The 21,935-nt window shown below is 34.3% G+C and overlaps 1 protein-coding gene across 4 annotated transcripts in view; it reads right to left on the bottom strand.

The window, feature by feature from the left end:
- MED24 (mediator complex subunit 24) overlaps positions 1 to 20,477 on the bottom strand; it is a 74,219-nt gene extending 53,742 nt beyond the window's left edge. For all 4 annotated transcript variants that reach the window (XM_081969737.1, XM_081969738.1, XM_081969739.1 and 1 more), the window contains exons 1-4: positions 20,385 to 20,477; positions 15,853 to 15,994; positions 3,311 to 3,393; positions 2,193 to 2,231 (exon numbers count right to left, since the gene is read on the bottom strand). In XM_081969737.1, the coding sequence (XP_081825863.1) occupies positions 2,193 to 2,231; positions 3,311 to 3,393; positions 15,853 to 15,994; positions 20,385 to 20,402 (282 nt within the window). In that variant the 5' untranslated portion in view covers positions 20,403 to 20,477. The remainder of the gene's footprint in view (positions 1 to 2,192; positions 2,232 to 3,310; positions 3,394 to 15,852; positions 15,995 to 20,384) is intronic.
- Positions 20,478 to 21,935: the final 1,458 nt, after the last annotated feature.

Raw genomic sequence — 21,935 nt, 5'->3', positions numbered from 1 at the left:
TTAACCAAGTCTAGAATTCAGCCTTCAGTGCAAAATTTTGAATTAGGTGCTATCTAGCAAATTAGAAATTCTGAAAATAAATCCTGGAGAAAAAATGGAGGCAGTCCTCAACTTACGACTATAATTGAGCCCAAAATGTTCATTGCTAAGCAAGGCTGTTGTTAGGTCAATCATGTCCCATTTTACAAGCTTTTTGCTATTGTTATTAAATGAATCACTTGGTTAAGTGAGTCATGCAGTTGTTAAGGGAATCTGGGTCCCCCATTGACTTTGCTTGTCAGAAACCTCCTGGAAAGGTTGCAAGTGATAATCCCAGGACTCCAGGATACTACAACCTGAAGCTGCCCTAACTGTGGCCATTTTCTTTTCTGGAGCTTTCCTCTAAGGAAGTTTCTTTTCACATTGCTTCAGGGCTGACACAGCCTGGAGCTAAGGGGCCTGGGAATCAAGGGCATTCGTGCAGGTGTTAGAAAGATGGGGACTGAGATGACCTAGGAACTGGACTATATGCTGATTAGACTGGAGACTTTGGGGGGAAGTGACAAAGTTTTACTTTTAATTCAGTGTAAATCCAGCAGAAATTTAAGAGCTGGTTTTCCACCAATTTGAGAGCCAATTTGATATGACTCAGTAAATGTTCTTTAAGGAATATACCTGCCTCGGAGTTCTCATTGAAGGGGATGTATTACTTGGAACCTTGACACAACCATTATACATACATGCCAGTTGCCAAGCACCTGAAATGTGATCACATGACTGTGGGAATGATACAATGGACATAAGTGTGAGAACTGGTCATAAATCATCTTTCTCAGTATTATTGTAACTTTGAATAATCATTAAATAAATGGTTGTAAATTGAGGATTATCTACATTACACTCTTTATATTTTTATTTTGACAGCCAACTGCTGGTCTGTTACACTTAGGATAAGTTCCCTCATTTTGTTATACCATTGTGTAGGTAATGTTACTATGCTTTACTAACTCACAATTAACTAGGTTTACACCACATGCTAAACCATATATTGTACTGCATCTTGAAAACTATAATGGCTGAGGCGATACAATAATACAAGCCAAACTGTCTAAACCAGGGGTGTCCAAACTTGGGAACTTTAAGACTTGTGGACTTCAACTCCCAGAATTCCCCAGCCAGCTATGCTATGCTGGCTGGGGAATTCTGGGAGTTGAAGTCCACAAGTCTTAAAGTTCCCAAGTTTGGACACCCCTGGTCTAAACTGTATCAGGGTTAGGATTAACCATGAAAGCCAACTGAGTAAGCCCTGTGACTCACCTCATAGGGTTGTTGTTGTGGGGAAAATAGGAGGAAGAAAGTGTGTTGGATATGTTTGCCCCCTTGAGTTATTTGTAAGAATAATAAAGGCAGCATACAAATCAATCAATAAATAAACTTGCCAGAGTGAATGAATGCAGCCTTAAAACATAATTAAAGACATGATTCTAGATTTAAAATTCAAAGTTTAATTCTGGGAAATGGCAAATAAGGGATTTGCCCAGAGTAAGCTGACCAGAATTACTGAGAGTTGGGTAGTGTATGCACTGTATAAATATTTCTCAGGAAAGGGAGAGGAAAAACTATAATGATTGTGGAATCTGAGGCCTCTATTATCACATACCCTGTTTGAAAGGGTTCCAAGACTATGACATGAAAATCCATCAGGCTAATGAAATATATCTGCACATATTTTTATGACTTTTTAAAAGTGAAATGCATATTTACACTATTTGTTTCTTTGCTAAATGGATGAGGAAAGAAAAAGTTTGTTGAAGACAGGTCTACAAAAGCAAGCAGATGACAATTAGGCAATGCTGCCAAGTGAATAAGATCTTATACCTTTAAATCTTCCTCTTTTTCTTGTTTTACAAAACTTGGTAAAGTACACATATAGAATCAATATTCATGGTACTATATTTTCAAGCATGAATTATAGAAGCAATGGTAAAATGTTGCACTCAGTCATATGGGCTAGAATTTGCAGTAAAGCTCTAAGGGGAAACTAACACTTCTCCCTGGCTCACAAAATCTGCTAAATTGTACAGCTGATGTCATATCTGAACAGGTTTATGGGGATTCTGAATATACATTGGTGCCCTCTATATGAGCCAAGCCTGCAAAGGGCAGAATGACAACATTCAGAGGAGGGACACAGATAAATGTTTGAATACTACCTTGCTGATGGCCATCAGAACAGTAGAATACGACACCATCTGTAAACACGAGAAAGGGGGAGATGGTTACAAGCTAAAGCTAATATTTAATCAAACCCACAAACAAGATCTGCCATTTCAACTGCTGTGTAAAAGGGTGAGGGACAGCAAGGTCACCTATCAGCAATATAGCTTTGCTGAAGCACTGGCCTGGCACAAATTTAAACAGACATTTTTAGGCAATGGTGTAGTTTCACATCAACATTAGAGTGAGCAGCCCAAGAAAAAAAAGGAGTTTTAAGTGAAACAAAAAAGCTTCTCTTATGGCAATTTTTACCAAGAATCTCACAGCAATGGGGCAATTCATAGCAATGGAAAAACAATAAAAACAGTCACTTCTTTCATTTTGGGAATAATGATAAGAAAACATATCACCACCACCATTATCATAAAATTTGTACAAGGTATCTAACATCCTTTTGAAGAATAATAGATGTATCCATTGTACAGGGCGGGGGGGAACGACCCATGTTAGCCAAAAATCAGTTGATTAGCACCTTTTAAGACAATTTCTATTTTAAGGCATAGGCTTTCACAACAGTTTTTATTCTTTTGGCCATATAAGATTTTTTTTTTAAAAAAATGGCTACAAAAGCATGAATTAAACTTTCATATTTAATCCATTCAAATAATTGAACCCACTCCCCACAATAAAGCCAACTATCTGCAATAGTTCTGCAGATCAGCAGGAAAGCAAAGGACAATGAGATTCATTGATTTCACTAAAAGAAACATTAGTCTCAAAATTTAAAGTGGACATGTGAATAAAATCAGGGGTAAATGTCTATGGAGATTCTCAGTCACCCAGGTCATGATCAAAATATGTTTTTTCAAGAGGCAAATGGACTTTCTGGTTTTTCTTTGAAGACGTTTTGCTTCTCATCTGAGAAGCTTCTTCAGCTCTGATCTGACCTCAGAGCTGAAGAAACTTCTTGGATGAGAAGCAAAATGTCTTCAAAGAAAAACCAGAAAGTCCAATTGCCTCTTTCAAAGATTGTCCTATAACTAAAATAATATTTAATCCATTAACATTAATTTACATCCTCTGAAATTGAAAGGATTTATGCTGGGGTTATTACCTGAGAACTGATGGCATATTTCAGATAGGACAGGAGTAATGGATTTGGCGATGGGCCAATCATGGCCTGTTCAAGAAGTGCTTCTGTAATTTAAAACAAAGGAAATTCTTTCTAGAAAAGTACAATCATTTTCACAAAGAATAACAACAGCCATAATTTGGCCTATTAAAATCACTCATGAAATTGGATCACTTTCAAGAATCACCAAACTCCTATACTTTTGCAGTGTTTTGCAGAGTAACAGAAGCAAATAATTCAAGGGAGAAAAAGAAATTATGGTATCCTTTGTTCAATTAAGACACCACTCTCTCCTCACATGCTAGATACACTGCCATCAAAGGACATGACCATATATAAGTTCTGCAGCCTCAGAACTGTGGCAGAGTCTTTGTCAGGTGTCCCCTTTACGCTCTATGTTTCTTAGGAATGAGACAGAAAGAAGTTTAAGAACTGAACCAAAAAATAACCCAAGCATACTGTTGGCATGAACATCCCGATGGCAGCTTTCACTGGATTTAGTAAAAATAATCATGATATGGTTTTGTGATCACTTCATATCTTTTTGGGGAAATCTTTAAATGTTAAATAATACTTTATGATGCTGAACTATATACCAAGGCTTTGCAATCTAAGTGTTTATTGAGATTTTTGGTTGTATCAAGCTGTGTGGTGGTAAAAATGATACTAAAAAATTATAAACGTATTTGGTTTATAACTTTGATTGTTAAGGAATGGTTGTTGAAAATTTGTGATTTATCTGTTTTGGAAAAGGCAACACTGTCTACTAATCAAAGGATGCAGGAGGATGATAGAGATGTTGTGGTATTTAACAACACTATATTATAATATTGCATTTAGTAAACCAGTGAATATCGATAAATGTAAAATGAGAGAGATTTTTGTTTATTTTCTTTTTTTCATTGATTATATTCTTTGATTTGATTTTTTTTCTAATTTTTTTAAAGATGTAAAGGTATTTGTTAATTGCGCATGTTAAGAATGTTAAATAAAAATAATTTTAAAATAATTTATTAAAAAATTATTAAAACTGTTTTCTATAGCTTAAAGACAAATACAGAAGTATATAAAGAAAAGAAAGAAAAAAAGGAAAAGTGCAGATAAGAATACAGTTAAAGAAATTTAAAAAGATAGTTAAGAAATGACTTTTGTTCTTCTTTCCAGTAATTACAAACTAATTTCAGATAACCCTCAACTTACGACTACCGATGGGGCTGGAATTTCTTTTGTACAGTGAATCATTGCAGTTGTAAGTCAAGTTGGACTCAATTTTGCAACAATTTTTATGGCAGTTAAGCGAATCTCCACAGTCTTTAAGTGATGCTGCAACCAGTTGTGTATGTAAGCCCAGTTGTCAAGAGACCCAAATGTGATTATGAGACTGCAAGGGTGGTGTGACAGTTGTAAATGCAAGTATAGGTCATAAGTCACTTCTTCTAAGGCAATCATCACTTTGAACCATCCTTTAATGAATAGTCATAAGTTGAGGACTACTTGTGCCCCCCCTTAAAATTACAATGTTTTCAGCCCTTTATTCACTGTTTTTTCAATCATTTTTCATTTTAAGTATTTCAGTTTTTCTCCATTTTTTTGAGTATATATTTTGTTAAGTGAAAAATTTGTTAAGTGGATTTTGCCCCATTTTATGACTTTTTTCACCACATTTGCTATGTGAATCACTACAGTTCTTAAATTACTAACATGGTTTGTTAACTGAATCTAGTTTCCCCATTAACTTTGCTTGTCAGAAGTTCACAAAAGGGATTGTATGACTCTGGGATATTGCAACTGTCAGAAATGTGAGTCAGTTGTCAAGCATCCAAATGTAAAGCACATAACTATGGTGATGCTGCAACAGTTATACCAGTAAATGTGAAAAATGATCATAAATAACTTTTTCAGTGCCATTGTAACTTTGAATGGTCGTTAAACTGTTGCAAACTGAGGACTACCTGTAGTAATCTTGCTGCAGTTACCATATATATAAAATCAGTATTCCATAAGTTTTTTCTAACTAACTTCCCTTAGGTCCCAATAAAAAGAATTCTGATTTCATCTCAATATTAATCTTCAAAATCTTTTGTATAGTCATATTCTCCGATTTCTTTTTTGTTTTTTTCACAGGTCAACAATGCATAGTAAAATGTTCCTTTATGTCTTTCAAATTTCCATCACCGACTTGAACTTTATACAACTTAGATAATTTTTCTGATGTCCTATCATTTTCTAAAATATTTCTTAAAAATTATAACACATGAATTTCAATCCCTTTATCCACATTCTCTCCCATTGATCCATCTGTATATTGTAACCAATGCTCTCTGCCCATTTTCTCATACAATCTTTAATTTGTTCCTCTTCTGTTTCAAATTCCAACAGGTTATTTTCTTTTGGAATTATATGTTCATCATTTGTACACAATTCATTTCAAATTTTGTTTTATGTTGTTTAATCCTCATTATCTTTTAATCTACATTAAACCTTTATCTTAATTGTGCATATAAAATTATTGAAAACTAAATCCCTCTGCAGTTAGTTAATTGTTCTCTTAAGTTCATCTTCCTGTATTAATAAGTTTTGATATATTAACAATTTCTCTTTGCCTGTTGTTTCTCATCTATAAAATACTTCCTCTGCTGAGGAAATTTTTAATTATAAAATACTTTCTCTGAAAAGTTTTAATTAACTATTTGAATAACTACAGATGAACATAAAAGGGCACAGGGAAAATCTTCAACACATGGTTATGGTTTTCCTTAACTTTGCTTTGATTAAGTTGTTTCTTATCCTCAAAATTCAACTTATTCTCCCATTTCTAATCAAGCCACAATTCCTTGTTTTGAAAACTTATTTGTCCACATCGGCCTTTCCCAAGAACATTAATCACAATCTCACAGATTAGCAGTGTTAAGGTATTTGCAAAGCATCTAACAATTTCTGAAAAAATAACTATTAAAATTTATTTTAAATTTACATGCTTTAGACCAGTGGACCTGGGTGGGAGACAGCGTCTGTCTCAAAATCCTTGAAATCAAAATCAAAATTATTTGCCAGCCTATGCTGAAAAATAATATAATATTAAAATCTCATCAAACAATCATGAAAAGTGGTAATGATAGTGAGTACATCAATTTTAATTTTCAATATGCAAAATACTGATAAATATAATCTACACGAAGAAAAGTTCATTTACAGCCTTCCATAATTTTTAAGAATGGGAAGGGGATCTGAGAGAAAAACATTTAAGAAACATTGCCCTAAAATACCAATAGGCAGAAAAAAAGTAAGTGTTCTTTCTTCCAACTGTTTAAATATAGCACTACCGTATTTTTCAGAGTAGAAGGTGCACTGGAGTATAAGACACACCAGAGTATAAGAGGCAGCAAGGTTTTGAAGAGGAACAATTTTTTAAAAAAGTTTTTGCACTATGCAACATCCTCATTTTTTTTAAAGGGCATGAATAGCCCTTAGGAGGCCTGTAGAGTGCTGGGGGGGGGGGGGCAAAAACAAGCAAAAAATGGCCTGTAGAATGCTGCTGGGGGTGGGCAAAAAATGGGCCATTTTTCGCTCATTTCTGCCCTCCCTAGCCCCCAGGAGCTCTCTGAAAGCCTTCTAAAAGCTAACAGCCATTTTGGCGAAGAGGGCGGAGTTTTGGGAGGCAAAAAATGCTGTATTCAGTGTAAAAGATGCACCCAGATTTTCAGCCTCTTTTTTGAGGGAAAAAGGTGCATCTTATACTCCGAAAAATATGGTAATCTATCTTCATATCTCCCAGCAAAATACCTGAATTTCTGAAATTAAGAAATCTGGAGTGAAGAATAATTTTAAACCAGAAAATGTGTACCAGAAATCTAGCTGCCAGATTTGGGGCCAATTAAAATTTCCGTAACTTCTTAAAGCCAATTTCTTGAAGATCTAATTCTAATGGTTTAATGAGGAATTTACGATTATATGGGTAAATGTGGCTAAATCATTCACAACAAAAAAAGGGTCCAGCTATCTTATGTGGATGGCAATGTTGTATTAACCACCGCATTAACTTATGTGTGCATGGACATCATGTTTCAGATCACCCCCAAATTGTGGACCAGATATTTTAAGAGGGAAAATGCTCCCTTTGGGGATAGAAAGTATTCCCTCAAATTGATTTAACACCCTTTCTCCTACCATCAAAGCTTCAGGCTTGTCTGGATTTAATTTTAATATTACAACTCATGCTGTCTGTAGCACAATCTTGGCAGGAAACAACCAGGAACCCAACAAATCTGACAAAAATTGAAAAGGAAGGTGTATAAAAGTGCCACTGAATTTTACCACTTTTTACAAGCTCTCCCAGCAGTCTCATAAAAACAGTAACTAACCTGGGGAATAGAACTAAGTGCTGTAACAGTTACACCTTTTAAAAAAAGTGAAGTGAAAGTCTCAGTAACACAGTAATACTACTGTGTTAAGCCTACTCTTCACTTGGGAAGGGCCACAACAAAGCCATCTTATAACTCTCAAGTCTCAAGGTAGTTCAGAAGTTAATGTCAAAAACTATTAAGGCATTCACAAGAAGAGACAAGTTGTCCTTATCAGGGCTCTGTTAATAAATAATCCATAAAGGCAACCCATACCACATCTATGGCATTGCCTGCCCTGAAATAGATTTAGATAATTGATTTCACTCAAAAAACTTGAAGTTGTTCCACCATCATCTTCTCAGAAATGGGAAATTCAAAGATGGCCTGAAATAATTAAAAAGCAAACAATCTATTATTGGTTTTGTAACAGGTACTGGTACTTCCCCAACATAAGAATAATTACGGATCAGTATTTCCCTGATTAATCTCTCAAGGATATGTGGTTGCACAGATTCATCAAAGCACCATCTTCATAGACTGAAACTGATCTAACAATCCAGGACAAATCAATGCAACATCATTCAATGATGTTATGAATATAAGCTAAATTGCTTATATTCATGGTCAATGGTGAATATGACCATGAATATAAGCGACTTTGTCTATAAATGAAGTCTATAAAGATATCATACTTTGCTACCAAGATTCAAGGAGGAATTCATTCTTCTGAAAGGGCCACATTAGTCCCAAAATCACTTGAAAAATTAATTTATCAATCCCAAATCATATAAATACTATAATTTAGAAGTAACTAAATTCCATTAAACTTTTCTTAGTATCTTATAAATTTAAAACTTTCTGGTAACCCATCTAAGAATATATATCAAATTTGGAGTAACATTAGCTGTAAACTGTATTTATTCTTCTATACATTTCAGGATTTTTAAATGAATCTATGAAAATGTTAGAACTAGTAGCAAGTATATTAAGTTTATTAAAATTAACTGAATAACCTGAAAGTTTACTCAAGTATTTTACAATGCCCATAAACAATATGTCTCACTCAATTCCAGGTAAATCTATTTTGAATTCTTAGCTTCTTGCACCTTAGTCTTGCAAAGTGGACATAATGTTTAGCAATGATATGGCCACACCTTCTTCCCATCCCACGTCCTGTTTCTACTTCTGAATCCAGACATCGAGTGAACAGCTGCATCCAGATGACATTACCCAGTTTCTCCAACTGGGTTTCTGACATACAAATCAGATCAGTCTCACAATCAAGAATCAAATCACCTAGATGATGACTTCATTTAAAATTGAAGTAAAAAAGGAGGTATGGGTGTATCTTCCCATTTAGCTGGAAATCAAGCCAAATGAAGGAACAGGAACAATCTTCTTGACTTTCTATTTCTTGAAAGAACCACTTCTAGTCCCATTATGGAATTACCATATACTCCAGAAGCTGCTAATCAACCATCCCTTTTCCAAATGCAAATCTTGCTTGATAAAATGAAGCACCTCTACAAAATCCCACTCAAATATAAAAGCACCAGCTCAACATCTTAAATATAAATTCAAATCCTATTTACAAAACCAGTGAATAAAACACCTAAAACTACTTTACCCAAAATAGCAAAGAAAAAGAGCAAAAGACAACATAAGAATAACCTTGGTGACAACTGTTTTTCCCACAGGAAGTTATATACCAACAGTATTATACCATATTGTTTTCTAGTCATGGCAGTAACAAAGACAACATAAATTCCCTTTTCGTTAAAATGGCATAAAATTATATAGTTTGTAATCATAAACGGTAAATATATTTTGTAAATAATTTGTGAACACTTCCAAAGAAATATTAACAATTATCTTAAAATCGCTATTTACACCAGTAATTCCCAAAACCCAATAAGCATTTTTTCCTCCTATTCTACAAATAAAAAAGTGAACAAATACAATGATAAGTCCCATCCACAATCCATATTCTTCACAAATGAGCTGCTTTCCTTCCTATCTACACTCTTTTCAACTACACAATGAAAACCCACAAGTATGTTATTATAGCCTATGTACCTTCTTCTACTTCTTCCACTTAACATGTTTCTTACAAGTCATACATCCACACTGCATGACTTTTCCAGCCTCCTACTTCTATTTTCCTGTAAATACTGGACCTTGCCTTTTCTTCTGCTGACACATTCTTTTACCACATATGCCACCATTAGTACTGTATATTACAATTAGTTTTAATATCTACTCCATTGTTCTTTCCACTACTCACACACATATACCAAGAATGTGTATGTCTTTCCCATCAATCTTTTGAGGAGAATGCCCACATATGTTAACATTTTTCGGGACAAAGCTTGGATAAAAAGAAGTTACTAGACTTCCAAACAACCTTAACATCCAAGTATCTTTCCTTTTTATATGTACATCTTGTGCATTACAGTTTTAGTTATTGGAATTTGGGAAACAAAGGAAAAAGTAGCATGCAGAAAGCTTTCTCTGTTCTGCAAATAACAAATCACTAGAAAGAACCTCTGCACATGAGAACTGGTATTTCAAACTCTACATCTTTCTAAGAATTAGTGATTCCTATAACAATTGTTCCAATGGATTGTTCCATGCATCTACTGTCATTATTCCAAATGCAACTGTTAAGAATTTCAAATTTTCAGTAATCAATAGGTCTTGCCAGGGGTGCTATACTTAGCAGCCATTCAGCTCAAATAATCCAACTTCTCATATCCTATATTCTGGGTTTACCTCTAAAGCAATTTTAGAGAAGCCATACTTGCTGCAACTTCTGGAAGCGCTAATAGTTACTACTGTTTTATATTTATATTAAGTGTTTTTATGCACATTCTTTATATGTAAATTAGATATATTTGCACAAGGTTATTTGTAGTAGGAAAATTTATGGTGCGGAGTCCTTGGTGCTCTCTGAGCTTTCTTGTTTTCTTGAAGACGTTTCATTACCCTAAATAAGTAACATCATCAGTGCTAGTAAGGACTGCTGTTTGCTGCCAGTTTATATTTTTGTGTCTTGCCTGTTTGTGTGGGTGGCAGCGGTCTTAAAGATTCTTTGGTTGGGCTGTTTACTGATGGCTGTTTGGCAGTTTCTTGATTGGGGTATTGCTTACTTGATTGTTGGTCTGAAGTTGACCTTGGAGTTAATCTATGCTGATCTGAGTGCTGATTACTGATGGAGAGGTGCTGTAGTCTTTTTCTCTTTTGGGTTGGTTGATTGTCTCTTTTGCATAGTCAATACATGTTGTTAATATTTATGTGTCTATTGATGGCTGATTTGTCAGAGTGCCAGTCTTCTGGAAATTCCCTTGTATTTTTGGACTTGGTCTGGTCTAGGATTGTCAATTTTCCCAATTGAAACTATGTATGTATGTATGTATGTATGTATGTATGTATGTATGTATGTATGTATGTTGTATAGATAAATAGATAATAGATGATAGATAGATGATAGATAGATAGATAGATAGATAGATAGATAGATATATTCATCATGTCTTCTGACTGCTAATTGGTGTTAATGGATGTGTTCTACCAATTTATTGTGCAAGTTGAAAATTGGCATGAGCTAATGAGATTTTATAAGCAACGTCTTGGAAAATACACATAATTTATCTTAATACTTTTAGAAGGCAATCAATCAAGAGAAAGGAAACGGATTTTGACAACCTCAATACTGCCCCCTGATCACCAGAAAAAATATTTGTGATATCCATTCCTTTACTTAATCGCCCATTTCTACAAATTCACACTTTGGTAATTACCCATGATTTTTACAGGATGGATTATTTCCATAATTAGGCAGAAAAAAGTATTCTGTCTAAACATAGAACTAAAATTAATAATGTTTGTTTAGATTTAAATCCAATATAGATCCAATAAAACAAACAATAAAACAAACAGATTTCAATATTAATTCAAATATGTTGTAAAATTAAACAGAAGAGTATAGAGCTTTAAAAGTTTTATAGCCTTAAAAATGTTGAGCAGACTTTGAATTCCCAAGCTTGCACCATACAAGAAATTATACTAGGATTATTATAAAAAGGACATCTTTTAAAAAAAATATTAAGAGAAATATAAAAAGAATGCAATATTGATTAAAAGGTGAGAAAACTCAGAAATCTATAGTGATAACACATTTAATTAATTAATGCAGAGTTCGAGATAGATATTTTACCTACTCCTACAGAACTACAGGTAGTCCTCAACTTACAACCATTTGGTCAGTGACCCTTCAAAGTTACAACTTTGGAAAAAGCGACTTATGACCATTTTTCATACTTACGACCATTGCAGCAACCCTGTTATCATGTGATTAAAACTTGGACACTTGGCAAATGATATGATCCCTAGTTGCAATGTCCAAGGCTCAAGTTATCACCATTTGCAATCTTCTGACAAGCAAAGTCAATGGGGAAGCCAGATTCACTTAACAATTGAGTTACTAACTTAACAAATGCTGTGAATCATTTAGCAACTGTCCAAGAAAAGTCATAATCTGGGGCAAAAAAATCACTTAATTGTCTTGCCTAGCAATAGAAATTTTGGAGTCAATTGTGATTGAGCACTACCTGAAATTTCTAATAATTTTATGACTTATGAAGTTTTCTAAAGAAGAATATCATGAGGCAATGAATAACAAGAAGGAATACCTGCATTAAAAAATTAAACCAACGTGAGACCAGCTTAATTTTCACTGAAATGGCATTTTTCATTATATAAATGAGTCATGGGGAGCCTTTGACTTATATATTTTCCTTTTCCCAATTTTCTATATGGAGATTTTTTTAAGTATTGCAATTCCATTTTTAAATAAGCACTGTTTTATTTCTCCAAAGGAATAAACCACAATGAGTCTTAACTATGATGAGACAGAAATCTATTTCATTAATTATCATTATTCCAAATAATCATTAATTATATTACTTGTTTCTCTAATACCACTTTGAGATAGTTATATTTTATTTGCCTTTAGATTAATCTAAAATTCAGTAAACAGAAGTAAAAGCTTTTAATATATTTCCAGTACAAGTAACTGAGAAAAATTTTGGAAGCTACAAGCTCTGACTGTATCTCCTAAAAACCTCTCAAGAAATACAATTTTATGAGAATTCTGCTTAACTGCATATTTATTCCAGGATCTCTTCATCTTTTACTGCTAAAGCTAGAACAATCTTAAGGGGGCCTGTGTGTCAATCCAAAAAGAAAGCAGAACAGATTGAGGATTTGTAAGGGGTGTGAAAGATAGAAAGACATACTGAGAACTTATATATACTACAAAAATGAACTTGTTCCAAATCAATTCTGTAGATTAGGCGATTTCCATTAATGTAGTAAGTCATATTGGCTTTCTCTAAATGAAAGAATAAAGCTCTGCATAAACTATAATTTATCTCCAAACTAGAGTGCTTTTATGCTAAATCTGAATAAAAGATTGGGGCAAAGCCAGAAAATGTTTATAGTTGGGCAGCCAGGCTACAAGCCAGATTTTGCACACATATTCAGCAAAGCAGTAAGAAATTTCTCTCTTTGGGCATCTCAGATTGGCAGCTGAGCTGTTTTCAATCACAAAGACATACATTCTTATGTGTTTCCTGGCAAATTATCCCCTTTTTTAAATCCAAGTAGGCAATTGCAATATCAGTAGCAGCTTATATGGTTTCTGAGTACAAAAAAGATGCTATAATAATTCCAAAGTAAGAAAATGTCACCAGATGTAGGTGAGGTGTTGGTCAAAACATTTCTAGCATCCCTTTCTCAAAAGAAACCCAAAGCCAGGAATGGGTCTAACTGCAGAAAAAGTTGATTGATAATATCCAATCAAGAATAAAAATTAGCCCATTTCCTGTACTGACTATTATTTAAGAAATATATTTTAATATTTCTGTTAAACAGTTCCTTCAGTGGCAAAAATAAATAGAAATTAAACATTCTGCTGTTTTGAAGCGTTTAATTTTAGATTAATTGGATGTATGCATATAGGTATTAGTGAAAAAAATATGTTTTTAGTGCAGTAAATTACAGAATAACAAAATAGTGCTATGGACGACATTCTACAGGTGCAATAAGGGCAGAGAAATAATGTTGTTTTGCTGCTCTTATTGCCATGCATAGGCCTTAACAATGACTATAAATCGTGTCCTATCAAAGTCATCCTTTTGACCTCTGGAGAGAACATACTCTAAATAATAAATTTTAAAAGTCATCCTTTGTTTTCATCCAGTGTCATCTAGGCATCTTTTAACCTGTTTCAAAACCCACAGTTCCTCCGTGAACCATGGGGAAAGAAGGGAGTAATAGATTAAGAGAACTCCATAGATACAAACCTATCCAGAGCTTCAACAGTCTTTGATTCCAGGTTATTACTAAGGCTTTGGCAGGGCTGTGCAGCAAAGCCTTTGAGGTATCCTCCAGTTCCCTCTGGAACCCATTTGGGTCCATAGGCCTCTGGGAGCAGATCATACGAATGAGTCCTGTTTCCCTACAGAGTGGAGAGATTTAAGAAAGCCTCAAGAACCCAAGCGCATAATCTGACCGTGACAGAGGGATAATGCTAGATTCCTCACCAGATCGCACTGATATTGCTCCAATTCCAAGAAGAATATCACGTCTGGCTTGTGTTCCAAGTCAGACTAGTGATAATCTGGAATAGGTCCATAGCTGTCATGAATTCTTGAATCGCTTCTGAGGCCAAACCCAGGAAGGCAGATTGAAGTCACTGAGAACCTTAAGTCTGGGGAACTTCACCGATAACCTTCCGATGGCCTCTAGCAAGTTGCCTATGTGAGCTATATCTGCAATGAAATACATCAGAGCAGCTGCCAGTCTCTTTTTGAGAACAAACACATCAACTCTGAATCTGTCCTCCTGTGTCCTGCATTCCTCATTATCTGAACCTTGATTCTTTGATCTGACTGGCAGGGTGGCTGACATTCTGGATTCTATCAGAATTTCAGTCTCTGAACCTGCACTCCGCTGGCTCTGTACTAAAGTTTCTAACCATTCAGATCTCTGGCAACACCTGGCCCTCCTACCTATATTTCTTGCAACTTTCTGTCTGCCTTGTGTGTAATTATTTGCTACTCTATTTGTAGCACTCTATACTTGTTACATACAATTTAGTGTGCATACATTCAACCTGAAATAAGATACCATACTTTCTTCAAGCTACTGAGCAGCCAGAATTTGACACACTTACTCTTCTTGAAGGTGTTTCACTGTGCCAATCTTCAGAAATGCAGGTCTATTAACTATTTCACACATTTCCCATTCCAAGAAAGCTACGTCATGGAAGATGAGGTAAGAAACACTGGCTGAGTGCTTCAGTCAGCATGGGTTGCATTTATTCACACAATATGAAAATGAAAAGCAGTGCTTCCTATTTTGCCTCATACAGACCAAAGTCCTTAGTGTGGTGCCTTAGTATTATGCATAGATAAAAGCCTTAGTGAAACTTTTAAATCTCCAAATGTAAAATAATAAAATAATTAGTAAATACAGGATATTCATTTGCATAACACAGTTACAAGTTCAACTATGTTTTTTTTTCTTTTTGACATCTGTAGTCCCTTAATTCGGGGTAGTTTTTATAAAGTTAAAAATGTTTGATTATATTCAATTTCCCAAAGGCATATTTCCACAGTGTTCAGCTTTCTTATTAGCCTGATAAATCATAGTATCTTTATTTCATCACATATCATGAGGGGAAAGACAAGCATTTTAAACAACTGCAACCTCAATTTTTTAATTGATCTGCTTCATAATTCATAGAAATCTACTTACCAAAGACTCTAGGGAATAGACATAAGGAGATTATAGGACAAAGATTTCTTTTCCAAAGGAAAATAATAGCTACTTTGAATACTTGGCACCACCTGCATAATTTCTAACACAACTCCCTTGTCTTAAAGTAACTAAGCTTGATTTAGTACTGCACTTACTAGGCTCTGGAATTCACTGTAAAGCTTGAGTTGTCTGAAGTACCAGAGTGGCCAAATACTAATGCATGTGCTGCTAAACAAGAAATAATTTGTCATTCACAGTAATTTGTTTTTCACTGAAGACCACATCATTTAGGATCAACCCCACATCATTTAGGATCAACCCATAACATTTATGATGTACAAAAGGTATGAACCACACCTGCTAAGTTCAGGATGTCCCAGGTAGTCCCCTTGGGGAAAAATTTCTTCATATTTATGGCCCACTGATAATCACTCCACCTTTCCTTCCAAGCCTGGAGGATGGCCTGTTTGAGATTGACTACTTTCATCATCTTCCTTTCCTGAAAGAAATAGAGAAAATATTTACAGTATGCATGTCCAACCCATGGACCGTAGTGGCCTTGGGCAGCTAATAAAGCTGGCCCACAAGATTGTAAACTTTTAACATTACTATGTGATTTTTAGCAATATTTTTAGCATTATTATATATTTTATGTGCAGCTAAAGACAATTACTCTTCCAGCCAAAGGTTGGATACCCATGGTTTACAGTAACTCTATCACATATCATCATCAGGTTTCTGATTTCAGATATATAACATTGTATTATACATAAACTGTGTAATATTGCATGTTATAAACAAAAAAATTACAACTCCCATGACTTTTTGCCCATACATATGGCCAGAATATTCAGGAAGCAATTCTCAAACAGAAAGTGGAAAGAAAAAAATATTAATACATCAGATCACAAAATACTATAGCACAAAGAATCATTTCACACATTGCTCTGAGGAGAAACAAGGACACTTATAAAAAAAAGTCATGTGGGGGAATACCCGTATTTTAAATAGAGAAAGTTTAAAATACAGGTAATCCTCTACATGACCCCAATTAAGTCCAACGTATTTGTCGCTGAGGTGTTGTGAGCTATTAAGTGAGGTTTGTGTCATTTTACAACCTTTTTGCCATTTTTGAGCAAATTGCTGCAATTGTTAAATGAATCGTGCAGTCACTAAGTGAATCTTGCTTCCCTATTGACATTGCTTGTCGGAAGCCAGCTGGGAAGATTACAAATTCTGATCATATAACCCAGGGACAGTGCAACTGTCAAAAATAAATGCCACTTGCCAAACTCCCAAATTTTGATCATATGATCATGGGGATGCTGCCGAGATCATGCGTAAAAAACAGATTTTTCAGTGCTGTGTAACCACTAAACAAATGGCTGTAAGTTGAGGACTCCCTGTACATATTTTGAACTGTAAGCTTCTGAGGAAGAGACTCATTCTACGTAAAATATATTGGATCAGTAATACAGTTGTTAAAAATTGTCCCCACTTGTTTTGCTTTACTTTTCAAAATGTATGTTATGTTTTGAGGACGCGGTGGCTCAGTGGCTAAGATGCTGAACTTGTCAATCAGAAAGATCAGCAGTTCAGCCTACCTGATTGGAAGTTATATTATCAAGCAACAAATCTGATGTGGATTAAGGAGTGAGTAACACAAAAAAATTCCAGATTATTGAATGTAGAGGGTTATGATTTATTGTTGGGATGGCATGCTTTTTTATGGTATAAGGGAACTAAAGCACATGGTTATTTTAGAAAACATTATATAAGGGAGGCCTTGTTATTAAACTGGGAAAAGGTTAAAAGATTACACTACTTAAAAACTTCAGCCTGGATATCAACTATTGAAGCATTTTCATATCCAATAATATATAAAAAGGAACAAACAGTAAGATATGTTGAAATATTGAATAGAGTGAATTCAAATCTATTCAAGAGTTGAAACAAGAAGGAATAGAAATGAATTGGTATTCATTTTTACAGATACAATCTAGACATAATGAAGATAGAAAATCAATAGGTCTTTACAATGAAATGACTGAGTTAGATAAAATTTTAATAGGTACTGCTGAAAAAGTAATTTAAAAACTATATGGATATTTATTAGAGACTAAATTACAAGAGGAACAAGTTAAAGAAACTACAATAGCTTGGGGGGGAAACTTTGGGTATGGGATAGACTTAGAAAAATGGCAGAAATTGTGGTCTCAAAATTATAAAATGACAACGTCAACTGCATATAGAGAAAATTTGAATAAGATGTTTTACAGGTGGCATCTATCCCCAACGAGAATTGCAAGAATGTCCAAGAATAAATTGGAAAAGTGCTGGAAATGTCATCAGATACTGGGTTCATACTACCATATGTGGTGGACTTGTATTGAAGCTAAAAGATACTGGACTAAAATCCACATGTGGTTGGAGAAAATGATACACAAATACATAGACTTTAAACCAGAGATCTTTTTACTGGGAATCATACCAGAAATTTACAACAAAGACTTAAAATATTTGATTGTAAACATTTTAACAGCAGCTAGATTTGTATTTGCAAAAAACTGGAAAAACGAAATGATACCAAAACAGGAAGAAGTTATTTGAAAGATAATGGAGTGCACTGAAATGAGCAAATTGACATTTGAAATTAGAGAAAAGACGACGAGCAATTTTATAAGATATGAGATTTGTTTTATCAGTGGCTGGAACAAAGAATCTGGAAATGAAAAATGTTTTACTTATGTTTAATTGAAGGAGAAAAGTGAGAATACAATAATGTTGTTAAATAGACTAATAACGATACAATGTTTTAATTGAAGGAGAAAAGCAAAAATACAATAATGTTGTTAAATAGACTAATAATAATACAATGAAACACTGACATATATATGAATAATTTAGAATTTTTTGTTATAAAATGAAGGACAAAGATAATGAATTTATATACATTTGATAGAGGATTGGTAAAATAATATATAACTCTAAGTGCATACTATAAAGATATCCTGTTGAAAATAGTGATAGATATATAAACATAAACACTTGGTAAATTCTTTTATACTGTAAAAATATTTCAAATGAGACAATGATTACATAAAGGTACGTTGTTATTAAGCAGACAATCAAGAATGTAAGAGAATTAAGTTTATTGAAAAGAAAGAAATATTAATCGTAATTGAATATATGCTGTACAATGAAAGTGAGGTTTTTGGTTATATTAGATGGAAAATCTGTGATTGTATATGTAATCGAAAATACAGATGCAAAAACACTTGTAACCAAAGGACATGCTGTATGTAATGGATGAAAATTTTTTAATGTTGTCTTTTATGTTTAAAAATAAAAAGTGGGGAAAAAAAAGAAAAATCAACAGTTCAGTAGTTTGCATCCCTAGTGCCACGTAATGAAGTTTGGAAACATGTAAAAATGCAAGTAGAAAAATAGGGACCACTTTGGTAGGAAGGTAACAGTGTTCCGTGTGCATTCGGTGTTTAGTCATGCCGGCGACATGACCACAGTGACATCTTTGGACAGCTCTTCGGTTTTGAAACGGAGATGAGCACTGCCCCCTAGAGTTGGGAACAACTAGCATATATATATGAGGGGAACCTTTACCTTAACATCCATTGACATCAGTTTATATTACACACTAATTTAAAAAGTTTTGTTAATACCACTATTTGTGTGTGCAAGCATACATACATACATATATACACACAACATAATATATAAAGCTTTTTAATCATGTACTGTGGCTTACCATGTTATCAAAACATCTGCCCTTTTGATTTCCAAAAGTTGAGGCATGCAGCCTGCAAAAAAACTTAGATACAAGACCCAATCCTCAACAGTAGCTATTTCCATATTGAGCAATGTAGAGAGGTGCAGTTTTGTTAAAAAGCAATGCATAAAGGAGAATAAAACACAGTAGTCGGAAGTATATACCTGTTTATACTCTTCAGCTTAGGACATCATAAGAATACTTTGAATAGATCTTACGCTACTTAAGTATTATAGGAACGCAACCTTTATTTTATAAAAAATGGAAAATAAGTGCTATGGTATGTATGAAATCATACCAAATTATTGCAATTTTACTGAAATCAGAAAAAATATTTTCTGTTCACTTTTTTAAAACTATTATCAATAACCATTTGTTTTCATGATGAAGCAACTGGGAAGTACAAAACCTTGATTACAAGCATGTTAGGATCATTACACAATTAACCTTAAATTCAGAGATCAGAAAAAGTACCCTTTGCTCACTTCTTATTAACAAGCAAGTTAAGATCCTTACACTTTTATTTAATTACAAATATGATTCTTTACACTTCGTGAATTTTAACATAATCTCTAATAAGGTCCTTAAATCTTCTCAATTTTTTCATATGCATACTAATGTGCAATCTGCATAGCAGATTATTATGTACTGGAATTGTCAAAACATAAACAATTTATATTACGATAGACATTGATTTGAATCGAAAAGGCATCGTTAGGTTCTTAAGCACATTCACTTTAAGTATGAGTGATAATCATGGTAATTTTAAATGGTAATTTTAAAAAGATTCGTTTGAAGTAATTTAGGGTACTTACTGCCAAGCAGTCACACATATCACTAAAAATTCTCATCTTACGGATGCCCTGGAATCCCTTAATAACACTATGATATTAAATTTCAAGCAGATGAGCCAACTGCGGAAACAGATTAATAAAGTAGCTTATCCCAGAACTGAAATACATTGTTATTCCTTAGTTTCTGTTACCGGTTTTGGGACACGAAATGTGATGGACTAAAGCGGAAAAATTAAACAGCGAGAGACACTCTACAGCTCATTTATGATACCGAAAAGAGAAGGATGAACATCCTATATTAGACTTACCAGCTCCCATTCACACATAAAGGAAACGCACAGCCTTTACCTCCTGGAATCCGCCATCTTTGTACCTTAGAAAGAGCCTCGCCCAGATTGGCTCTGCACTGCAAAGGCTCTTGGGAGTTGTAGTTCAAAAGTGACAATTGTTTAACACACGTGTTAAGCTCAAATGATCAAGGGAAAATGGAATTTATTTCTGAATATACATACATATGACACTATTACAAAGAAGATGACTAAACACTAATTTCATAGCCTGACATTACACCTTTTTTTTCAGAAGTTAGGGAAGCATTTTTATCAGTGTACTTAATTATATTTAATCTTGTTTCTCAGAATTTTATTGCATTCTTTAGTGCCTCATTGTTACTACAGGAGCCAAAACAGACGTTCAAATGCAGAAAATTATGTTGAAAGTAATATATTCAGATATTGTAAAACAGATTTCTTAAATGAAATGCCCTTCTCACTTATTGTGATTATTACATAACCTAGTCAACAGGCCAACTGGAAATATTTAAAAACGTTTTATAAAAATTAAAAACAGCACTCTGTGGAAAAAAGTAGTTCAAAATTCAAAAAGAGAAAAAGAATACCAATGTAGTTTTCAGATTTGCTCCCCACGCTTTAAAAATTTAAGGCTAAAATAAATAGAGATGCATTTAAAGATGTAAGAAAAAAAACCTAGCAACTAGAGATATTTAATCCAGTTTGTATTTTTACAAAAGCTTTATACAAGCCAATAGGGAGAGGAAAGTCACAGTCTTTCTTTTTTGTCTCCTTTCATTAACAAAACCATGGAGAAAATGTATGTGACATTAAGAATCTACAATGATTTGGTGGCATGTAATCATCATATAGCGGACCTGGTAGCTCAGTGACTAAGACATTGAGCTTGTCGATCAGAAGGTCAGCAGTCCAGTGGTTCGAATCCCCAGTGTTGTGTAACAGAGTGAGGTCCGTTACTTGTCCCAGCTTCTGCCAACCTAGCAGTTCAAAAGCATGTAAATATGCAAGTAGAAAAATAGGGACCACTTTGGTGGGAAGGTAACAGTGTTTCGTGCGCTTTCGCCATTTAGTCATGCCGGCCACATGACCACGGAGATATCTTCGGAAGTGCTGGCTCTTTGGCTTTGAAACGGAGATGCGTACCATCCCCTAGAGTCAGGAACGACTAGCACATATGTGCGAGGGAAACCTTTACTTTTACTTTTAATCATTATCTATCACCAACAAATTATACATTTAAATAAATCGTGGAGTTGCAGAGCACACTCCAAACATTATTCTAAATACATGTTTCAGACCTCATATTAACCCATCTATGCTATTCACTGCAAATCTCAAATATTTTCACATTCATGCAGAAGGCTAAAAAATGGCCAGATGAAACCAGAACAAGGTTGGAAGGTAAAATAACGATGATGGAGCTAACGGAAGCACTTAAGAAACAAAATAATGGAAAGGCCCCGGGACCGAATGGATTACCAGTGGAATTCTATAAAACATTTGAAGAATCCTTGTCTCTCCCACTCTTAGAAATTATGAATGAAGTGA

Source organism: Natrix helvetica, assembly GCF_964273705.1.
Source record: "Natrix helvetica genome assembly, chromosome: Z".
NCBI classification, from domain to species: Eukaryota; Metazoa; Chordata; class Lepidosauria; order Squamata; family Natricidae; genus Natrix; species Natrix helvetica.
The sequence above is the reverse complement of the archived record's forward strand: the minus strand, read 5'-3'. Positions and strand labels throughout refer to the sequence as shown.